Source organism: Oratosquilla oratoria, chromosome 6 (assembly GCF_046742065.1).
Source record: "Oratosquilla oratoria isolate Oo_2021 chromosome 6, ASM4674206v1, whole genome shotgun sequence".
Lineage (NCBI taxonomy): Eukaryota > Metazoa > Arthropoda > Malacostraca > Stomatopoda > Squillidae > Oratosquilla > Oratosquilla oratoria.
This window is the reverse complement of record NC_134782.1, coordinates 68,425,180-68,436,116: the sequence shown is the minus strand read 5'-3', so window position 1 is coordinate 68,436,116 and position 10,937 is coordinate 68,425,180. Positions and strand designations below refer to the sequence as shown.

Below are 10,937 nucleotides of genomic sequence, written 5' to 3'. Positions count from 1 at the left end.
GAAATAAGGAAAGATGAAATGAAGGCAGTTGTTAAGATGATGAAAGCAAGTAAGGCACCTGAGTTGGATGGATGTCATACAGAATGTCTAAAAATAAAAGGAGGTACAGAGATGGTGGACTGGCTGGTGAGGTTATTTAATGTTTGTTTAAGAGAGGGTAGAGTGTCGGAGGACTGGAGGAGTGCCTTTATAGTTTCACTTTACAAGGGAAAAGGGGACAAGTGTGTGTGTAGTAGTAGTTACAGAGGGATTAGTTTATTAATTGTAAATGGGAAGGCTTATAGGAATGTTTTGATTGAGAGGATTAGGAGAAGAACAGAGGGAGTAATTGGTGAGGAACAGTGGGTTTAGAACAGGTTGTGGTTGCGTTGATCAGATTTTTGTGGTAGGACAGATATGTGAGAAAGCTTTAGGAAAAGATAAGGATGTTTTTTGGGCCTTTATGGATTTGGAAAAGACGTATGACGGGGTTAACAGGAAGGCAATGTGGGAGGTATTGCAGATATATGGGATAGGAGGAAAGCTGTTAAGAGCAGTCAAGAGTTTTTGCGAAAGTAGTAGAGCTTGTGTTACAATCAGAAATGGAGAGAGTGAGTGGTTTGAGGTAAAGGTGAGACTTCGTCAGAGATGTGTTATGTCACCTTGGTTGTTCAATCTATACATGGATGGGGTGGTGTGAGAGGTAAATGCAAAGGTAATGGGTCAGGGATTGGGGATGGTTAAAGGAAATGGAGAAAAGTGGGAGATAAGCCGGTTGTTGTTTACTGGCGACACTGCGTTTGTGGCAGGATCAGAGGAGGCATTGAGGAAGTTAGTGACAGAGTTTGGGAAGGTGTGCGAAAGAAGGAAGTTGAAGATAAATGTGGATAAATGTAAGGTGATGAGATGTACAAGGGGTGAAAGTGGCAACAGACTGGAATGGAGTATTAAGGGAGAGAGGCTGGAGAAAGTGGATAGTTTTAGATACTTGGGTGCGAATGTGGCAGGAAAGGGAGGAATGGAGGTGTAGGTAGAATGTAGATTGAGAGAAGCAAGTAAATGCCTTGGGGAATTAAACAATGTAATGTGAGACATTTGGGAATAGATGCTAAAAGGAGATTGCATGAAGGGATGAGTGTGCCGACAGCATTGTATGGGGCAGAAACATTGAAAATAAGAAAGGAGGAGAGGAGAAATATGATAGGGTTACTAGGCAGGGTAGTGAGAAATGAGGAGGTGAGGAGAACGGTGGTGAAAAGGGAGTTGGGAGACATGGTTAATGAAAGAGTATTGGGATGGTTTGGACACATGGAAAGAATGAGTGAGGAAAGATTAGTAAAAGAGGTGTGGAAGGCAGAGGTGGAAGGAGTGAACATGAGGGGGCGACCAAGGATGAGATGGATGGATGGGGTAAAAGGGGCATTGGGAAAGAGGAGAATGTCTGTTGAGGAAGGAAGGGAGAAGACAGAAGATAGAGGTGAATGGAGAATGGTTGTATATGGATGATGCTGTGATGCATGAGGGGAAGTGGGTGGGGGATGGGGGATGAGGGAGTATGTGTGAAAAATAATTTGACGCAGCCCAAAGGGACTTCTCCCCGTCTTTTCTTCTTCTGCATGAGGGGACAGAGGGGGTGTCGCCGATTTAATTAAAAGCCCTTGCTGTGGATGTGCTGTGTCTTGCGACACTGCTTCTGACCCAGGGCATTGAACAAAATGCAGGAATGACCCGTCATCCAGGAGCCAAGATAAAAGGGAGAGAGGGGATGAATGGGAGTGGAGTATGTGGGAATGGAATGGGTGGGAGTGGATTTTATGCCTTTGTTTTTTGGCTACCTCTTTTGTAAGGGGGAAGAAGCCTTTGGTATATGTATGTATATCCGAACAAAGTAGTATTTGTTGTTTTATTCTGGTTTATACTAACTATTCTATTCAACAGTGTGACACTTTTTTTTTTTTTTTGTAAAACAAAGAAATAATAACCCTAAAGGCATTAGATGGATTAAAATCCTTGTTGAATATACTGCATGCAGTAAAGTCTGAAGGCTTCAGAGCAGCCTTGAAAATCCCAGCTCTTTTGTCCTTGATAGGCTAAAATTAAGGAACCTTGGAATTCATTGATCTCGATACCATACCTCTCGTGGCCTTGTAGAGAGTCTTCTTGTCGGAAGAGTCTACATTGGATAATTATGCTCGAGGCTCTCCCATGGTCATTGATTTCTCTTAATTCCCCAGCACCCGCACTTCCCAATACTTGGCTCTTTTTCTTTGCCCCCATTGTTCTTTTCTCTTCTCTTCTCCTTTGTTCTCTCCTCTTCTCTCCTCTTTTCTTCTCTCCTCTTTTTATTATCTTTTCTCTTACTCTTTTGTTCTTGCATCTTCTCTTCCCTTCTTTTTTCTTTTTGTTTCTTCTCTTTCCTTCTCTTCTTTCTTGTACTCTTCTCTGTCCTCATCTCTTCTCTTCTCACCAAGTCCTTCGGTGTGGCTCTCGTCTCTGGCAATAGAAACCACCAGTCCCGTCCCTTCTGAATTTTCCAAGACTCAGGACCTCACCCAGAGAGGGTGGAGCTTCATCTATCGGTGGACTGGCAACCACCCAAACATCAGCTAAGGGAGACTGGCTGATCTAACCACTCAACCAATTGAGCTCTACAATATTCCAAGTCTGACACTAGTTGTCTATCGGTCGCTCCCACAGAGCTTATCTGGGTTTCAGATTTAGAGTTAAGTTTCTTCAGTGTCTAAGGTCATTTACATTAGAATAGATTCCGACATCCTCGGCGATTTCCATGACATATCGCTCCTTATCCAATGTCATGGGATATCTAATCGGTTGTTTCAGTGTTTGTGTATTTATCTATCTATTCATTTATTCATCTATTTATTATTTCATTTATTTACATTTCATATATTCATTCATTCATATATTTACTTATTTATTTATTTATTACTTATAGGCCTATTTTTATCTATTTATGTAAGTCCAGGTCCCAAGCCAATATGACGCAACGAACCCATCTCTGTATTCTCCAGTTTCTCACGTGACGACACACCATTCATCGAATTTTAACGCTCCCCATTGCACTCCTCAGCAGTTTCGGAGTTTCACGTATGAAGGTATTCCTCAGTTCTTCTAGGATCTCACTAGCGGCAAGCACTTTGAATTAATTAGACATCCCTACCGCATATTCCTAAGTACATATATTACCCCTGAGTTTCCCCAAACAAAATCCATAAAGATAGCATCTTGTCATTCTTCTGGACTTGATATACAATCTGATTGTTACGACCATAAATCTATGATCGGCCCCAAAGAATTTAGTACTTTGGTGAATTCTGCATTATACAATCGGTTTCCTCTGTCACATCTCCGGCATGTTTATACCAAGTCCTTTGGTTGGCTATCATCTCTTGAACCAGGAATCGGCAGTCCCCTACCTTATGGGCCTTCCAGAAATCACCATCTAGTCACCATTCCTCTCCCACGTAGTGGTAAGTGTGAAACCCCTGGTAGTGCAAACCCTGTCAGTTGCGACAAGCCGCTGTTTTATCTAGGTTACCTCCCCGCCTAGCCAGGGCTGTCGGGAATCAACGCAAGAAGCACGCACCGGGTCCCGACCTCACGACCACCTACTCATGAGTTCGACTCCGTATCCACTGAACTACCGCGCCTCCCTGTGATTCCCAGAACACAGGAGAGAACTCTGATTGTTGGTGGTTCTAGAGCCATGGAGGCTAACATATTTCATAGCCAACTCAGTCGATAACAAGTGTTTCCCGCGGTGGATATTGGTGGACATAGACAGCAATTAAAGGTTGTGAATGTAGTGTCCTTGCCTGTATAACGAGGTATACAGCAAGGGATACAAAAGAAAATATATTCTTTTAATACTGAGAAAGTTACTATCAGCCTACAGCTAGGATAAAAAAAAACACTAGAACACGTTCCTAAACCAGAAATATACAATGGAAATTAAACATGGGATACCTGGTGTTTAGAGTAGGGCAAAAACCGTTAGAAAGAAACAGATGACGACGGCAGGCATTCAGATGCTTGATCATGTTGCAACAAAGGAAGTGGATTCCTCGTGAATTAGGCATTGGTGAAGAACCCATAGGAATCGTGTCTTCGTCCAGAATAACAGGAAAAGTTCGGTAAACAGGAACGGCAGCAACAGCTCGGGAGACGGGAACAACGGGAACCACTTGAGAGAGAAGAGCGAGGTTCTTCCAAGTACCTATGCATGTGTATGGAGAACTGCATTTCTTCACATTCTTCAGATATCTATGTTTTCAGTTTGTTCTCATAACCTCGTGAAGCCTTCCCATTCCTAATCAAGACATTTTTCTGTTGATATAGTTCATCCCCTTTAGCGTCATGGACACTGTAACCAAGTCACCTCTTTCTGTTCGATCCTTAACATTAGCAAATCTAAAGTTTTTAGTACATCTTCGCATGGAGGCCAGGCTGTGAACCAATTTGTTTGTTGTCTTTTGTTTCCTCTTGATCTTGTTTGCATCTTTCACTCTGTTTCAGGACTATTGATGCATCTTCATTCTTGGGCGAATTAAGCGTTTATATGATGTTTTCATTGTCTCTTCAAACAGTGAAAAGCCATCTTAATGTCATGCAGCAATCTATTCGTCTCCCACAATCTTACTCATGTCTCTCAGGTGAAAGATTACATTATATCAACACACCAAGATATTTCTCTTCTTTTGCCTTTGCAATTGATTCTCTTGCCATGGGATAGTTCAACGATGCTCTTTTAGTTTAAGAGTAAATGCTCATGTCCATTTCTAATCAAATTAATTTTCCATTATTGGCTCCAGGTGAATATATTGTCTAGATCCTATTGCATCAGTTGACAGTCCTTATTCCTCACTCTTTTCTTGACATTTGCGTCACATAGAAACATGTTAGCAGTGTGTGTGTGTGTGTGTGTGTGTGTGTGTGTGTGTGTGTGTGTGTGTGTGTGTGTGTGTGTGTGTGTGTGTGTGTGTGTGTGTGTATTCACCTTGGTCTTTGGATCACGTGTTGGACTCGTGATCGACAGCTATTTCCCTCCCGGAAGAGAGCTCAGAGCTCGTATGACCGATCTATGGGTAATGCTATGACCTTTCACACACACACACACACACACACACACACACACACACACACACACACACACACACACACACACACACACACCCAACTCTCCCCCCACGAGAGTCAGAGTAACGACCCGAAGCACAGCGATACCGAAATAATTTCGGCCCTGGGCAGGATTCGAACTGGGTACTGCGAGCACCACCGTACTTCCCAGTCCAGCGCTCTACCAACCGCGCCACCGAGTCGTGTGTGTGTGTGTGTGCGTGTGTGTATTCACTTGGTCTTTTTTTTTGGATCACGTGTTGGACTCGTGATCGACAGCTATTTCCCTCCTGGAAGAGAGCTCAGAGCTCGTAGGTCCGATCTACTCAGAGCTCGTAGGTCCGATCTAAGCTCGTAGGTCCGATCTAAACTGTGTGTGTGTGTGTGTGTGTGTGTGTGTGTGTGTGTGTGTGTGTGTGTGTGTGTGTGTGTGTGTGTGTGTGTGTGTGTGTGTGTGTGCGTGTTTACCTAGTTATATTTTATGGGAAGGGGAGCTATGCTCGTGATGTCCCGTCTTCATATCTCGTTTAATCTAGACTGTTTTTAAATTCGTGTATCGTTTTTGCACACACCACATTTTCATCTAACTTGTTCCAAACGTATATTACCCTGTGGGGAAAGCTGTTCTTTTTCAGGTTTCTTCTATAACTGTCTTTCTTGATTTTCTTTCCGTGTCCTCTTGTATCTCTACTATCCCATTTTATTAGATCCTCTCTATCAATAGTTTCTATGCTTTTCATGATTCTATAAATAGTTATCAAGTCTCCTCTCTCTCTTCTTTGCTCTAATGTCTGTAGCTCAAGTTTTGCTAGTCTCTCTTCATATGACAGTTCTGAAAGTGTTGGTGCCAATTTCGTAATTGCTCTTTGTATTCTTTCAAGTTTTGTTATACATTTTTTATACTTGGTGACCACGTCGTCGCTGCATACTCCAATCTTGGTCTTATCAAAGTGACTAACATTTTCTTCACCATTTCTTCATCCAGGTATGTAAATGCTACTTTGATTGTTCTTGTTAAATTATAAGTTTCTCCAAAAATTTTGTTTATATGTTTCTCAGGTGACATATTATTCATAATAATGACTCCCAGGTCCTTCTCATTTTCTACATTTTTAATTTCTTCCTCTCCCAATTTATATGATCTCACTATTCTTTTTTCCCCTCCAAATTCCATTACACTACACTTCTTAATATTGAATTCCATCTCCCACTTCCTACTCCATTCCCATACTTTATTGAGATCACTCTGCAGCGACTCACAATCTTCTACAGTGTTCACTTTTTTCAACAATTTTGCATCGTCCGTAGAGCTCATGTAACTTTCAATTCCTTTATCCATATCATTAATATATATAGCAAACATTATTGGGGCCAGAACTGTCCCTTGTGGAACTCCACTAATCATTTCATCCCAACTAGAGTGTTTGTCTCTAATCACCACTCTCACTTGTCTTACATGCAAGAAGTCTTTCATCCACTTCAGCAGTTTGCCCTGTATTCCCCCCGCAGCTTCTAATTTCTTTAGCAATATCTTATGTGGCACCTTATCAAAAGCTTTCTTCAGGTCTAGAAATGCACAATCAGCCCATCCATCTCTTTCTTGTATTACATCTATTAGCCTTGAATAGAAACACATTAAGTTTGTGACGCGTGATCGTCCTTGTCTAAATCCGAATTGCCTTGAATTGTTTTTTTCCAAATGCCTTACCCATCTAATTTTGATAATTCTTTCACAAATTTTAGCTATCGTACTTGTAAGAGAGACCGGTCTATAGTTAGTAGGGTCTTTCTTGTTTCCCCCTTTATATATTGGTACTATATTTGCTCTTTTCCAATCTTCTGGAACTTTTTCCTTCTTTCGATGAACTGCTTATTAGACTATGTATTTTGTCTGTTAGTTCATTCCTGCATTCTCTCAAAATCCAGTTTGCCATTTCACCGGGTCCATGCGATTTCCTGACATCGAGATTACTCTGGTGATTCATTATTTCATTCCTTGTTACTTCTATCTCTTTCATTGGAGGGACTTTCTCCTCCCACTCGATATCTCTAGGCTGTATGTTCTCCCTCGTAAACACCGATTTAAAATGATTGTTCATAATTTCTGCCATTTCTATTTCCTTTGTGTATTCAACTCCTCCTTGTCGTAGTTCCTCTAATTCTTATTTGTTTTTCAGTTTGTTGTTTACAAATCTATAAAATAGTATTGGTTGATCTTTACATTTTTCTATGACATCTTTTTCGTATTTTCTCTTTTCTTATCTGCACACTTGTACATATTCATTTCTATAACTAGTATATTTTTTCCATTTTTCAGGTCTTTTTTTTTTTTTTTTTTTTATCCAAGCTTTATCCCTTTTGTCTTTTAACTCCCTACATCTTTTGTTGTACAACACTTTACATATCCTTTTTCTTGCTTTTGTCTTGGAACATACTTTTCCACTCCTTTATAAAATTTTGTCAAAATATTCCATTTCTCTTCTACTGTTGTTTCCTTCTTGTGTATCCTTTCCCAGTCTGCTTTTTTTTCTTTTTTAAGGATTCTCTTATTTTATCAAAATTTGTTTTTTCATACATCAATCTTCCTTTTCTATATTGTTGGTTTTTTCCTTGCATTTTTCCTCATTTAGTTCCAGTTCAACCAATATGTGGTCACTTTTACTTATGGGTGTCTTATATTCAATCTTGTCAACTATTTCGGGTTCTGATGTGATTATTAGGTCCAGTCTCGATGGTTCTTCCTCATTTCTATACCTAGTATTCTCTTGTATCAATTGCGTCATTGTATGTTCTATAATCATATCAAGTAGTACATTTCCCCATAGGCCGTCGCCACCCTTCACTGTCATCTCTTGCCAGCAAATTTCTTTACAATTAAAGTCACCCATTATAACTATTCTTCCTCCATCTTCCATTATCTTATTTAGTGTTATCCTTGTGTCTTCTAACATATTTTTGTATTCTCTCTCTTCACATGAAGCCGTTTTAGGAGGCACATAATTTACTACAAACTTCCTGCTCTTCCCATCCCTGTCCTCCACTTCCATCATAATCATCTCTACTCTATTCTTTCCATATGTGACATTCCTCACATCAATATCCTTCTTAGTCAGGAACATAACTCCACCCCCTTGTTTTACTTCTCTGTCTCTAATCCAATAGTTATATGCACCATGTCCTACAATGTTGGGTGGTAGTGGACCTTTCAATTTTGTCTCTACAATTCCCATTATGTCCGGTTCTTTTTCCTTCAGGTAATCATTCAGTTCGTTCAAGCCTGTTATTAATCCATCTATATTTGTGTAAGACACTTTTAATTTTCTGCAACTTCCATCGTGTTTTCTGTTTCCCTTCCGTTTTTCTCTGCAATGAACCATTTCCTCACGTTCATATCCACTACTCTCCAATAGAATTTCTCTTTGAATCGGTTCTTTTCTCGTTTTTTTCCCCTTAGCTTCTAGTCTTTTTGTTTTCTCATCCTCTCTTTCCTCTTTATTAATTTCTCTTTTTATCCATACCTATCTATACTGATTGCTAGTTTCCCTGTTTTTTGCTAAGGCATTCTCTGATGTCGTTTGTGACCTGAATTTAACCTTAATTGGTCTGGTCTTATCTGTATTGTATTTCCCTATTCTATATACTTCTTCAATTTCTTTCCGTTTCTTGTTCCTCTTGAACTACTTCTAATATCTTGTTTACCTTTTCCTTCTCCTCTTTTACTCTTGTAGTCCTATTTGGATTATGCTTCTCTTCCATCCCTAATATAATTATACATTTCTTTTTGTCCACTAAGTCTCTTACTATATTTTCCTTCTCTCTCATCACTTTAATAACTGTGTCTTTAGTTTGTTCTTTCATCTGTTGTGTCACTATATCTCTAAATACATTTTTTTTTCTCTTAGACTTTTTTCCAACCCGGTACTTCTTTTGCTATGGACTCTTTATTCTATTTGTTCTTCTATAATTCCTCATTCTCATCTTTTACTTCTTTTAGCTGTCTTTTTAATTCTTCTATTTCTTTATTTTGGTTCTCCTTCTTTAGTTCTTCCAATTTATCAACTCTTTGTGTAATCCGTGTAAGTTGGCTAAACCTAACCTCCCAGTGTTCGATAATTTTCTCTAGTTTTTCCTCTAGACTTGCCAATCGGGGGAGGTTGGCATCCCTCCCTCAATAAATCAATGGAAATTATTATATCCACTTTCTATTGTGTTCTTATCTATATTTCCAATTTTAGTGCCTTTACTGATATTTTCGACTTCACCTGCGTCGTCTGCAGCCCTCTTGTTGACATTTCTTCTGACGTCCGGGGGAGCCCGTTCGTCTCCTTCCTCATTTCCTTCCATTTTCCTCACTAATCCCTCCCTTTCTCATTTTTCTTCACCTTCCCACTACATCACGAGCTTTCCCCTTCCCTACTAATACGAAATTTGAAGTTTTCCTGGAGTTCCAAACTTCGCTGTCACTTCGACCGGTGTGTGTGTGTGTGTGTGTGTGTATACGTGTGTGTGTGTGTGTGTGTGTGTGTGTGTGTTTGTGCGTGCGTGTGCCTATCTGTCTGTCTGCCTGTTTGGCTATCTGTTTGCCTTTCTGTCTGTTTACCTATTTGCATGCCTACCTACCAGTCTGTCTCTCTGGCTAGCAGGTTGGCTGTCTCTCTCCCCTTTCTTCTTCTTCTTCTAAATAAAACCCATATATAACTGAATCACGATCCCATTGTGGTTTTTTAAAGAAATATAATGAAAATCAATAAGAAATTCCGAAAGGTTAAAGTCCTATTCGTGACTGACAGACTTGACAAAGCGGACTCTGGTTCACTAACAGTTAAAGGAAACAATTTCAGGCTTACCCATCGAGCCGATAGTGTCACAGTGCTATCCCGTTCGAGGTCCTGGACTAACGCACACCCAAAAGCAACTGCTCCAACGTCCGTTACAACGGACACCACTACCACATTTACCTTCACTAAGCGCTTCTATGAAACCGGGCTCGATTATGAAAAAATGTGCCCACGTGACATGTATTGTGGTCACAGGGGAGCAATAGATATGGCCGGTCATTGTCTAGTAGGCGTGAATTTAAGAGGGGAGGAACCCGTGTACCAAAAGATAAGTAATCGAACGGACAATGTTGCCCATGACCCTGGAGATAAGCAACAGTGAGCGTGGCTGGAGTTGCAACGAAAATAATCATGATTAACAATAGATGTTTAAGTCACGTGCAAACATGTCGACATTTGCCTAGACAATGTGAATTTTTATATACATGTTGCGCACACTGTACAAATGAAGCAATGGTGAAGCTGAATCCCATATTGCGGGGAAGCACAGGGGATCATTTGTTTTTCTTATGTGGCCCGTTTGGCGACCTCGACACCGTTATACTGGGGAACAACAAATGAAAACAATAATGACTATACCAAAGGACATTTTCCCTATTATAAAAAGGTGACCAAAAAGACCTTTTCCCTATTATAAAAGGGTGGCCAAATCAAACCATGCACATATCCTGCACTCACTACAATAACACAATACTAAAGTTAAAACAATCTAGCATACACAGCTATGAATAGTAACTTCGACAGATACATTCTTCATATACCACTTGAGCTAACAGCCTAACACAGCAAAGGAAACAATCTGAATTTTGTAAATAGTTACTTCTGTACAGCATAAGTTTCTGGTACATTTAGTTATGGTTTGTAGCAAGTAATCAAGCAATGCAGTACAGTAAGCACTTTATAGTGGGAGGCTAATAAAACTTTGCAGATAGCAAACTATTTCACTTACCGAACTCGGCCTTGCCTGAACTAGTTAAATCAAGC

At 40.1% G+C, this 10,937-nt stretch overlaps 1 protein-coding gene across 2 annotated transcripts in view; it reads right to left on the bottom strand.

Annotated features, from left to right (window-relative positions):
* LOC143026567 (uncharacterized) overlaps positions 1-10,118 on the bottom strand; it is a 69,951-nt gene extending 59,833 nt beyond the window's left edge. For both annotated transcript variants that reach the window (XM_076187176.1, XM_076187177.1), the window contains exon 1: positions 9,963-10,118. In XM_076187176.1, the coding sequence (XP_076043291.1) occupies positions 9,963-9,966 (4 nt within the window). In that variant the 5' untranslated portion in view covers positions 9,967-10,118. The remainder of the gene's footprint in view (positions 1-9,962) is intronic.
* Between the last annotated feature and the right edge of the window lie 819 nt (positions 10,119-10,937).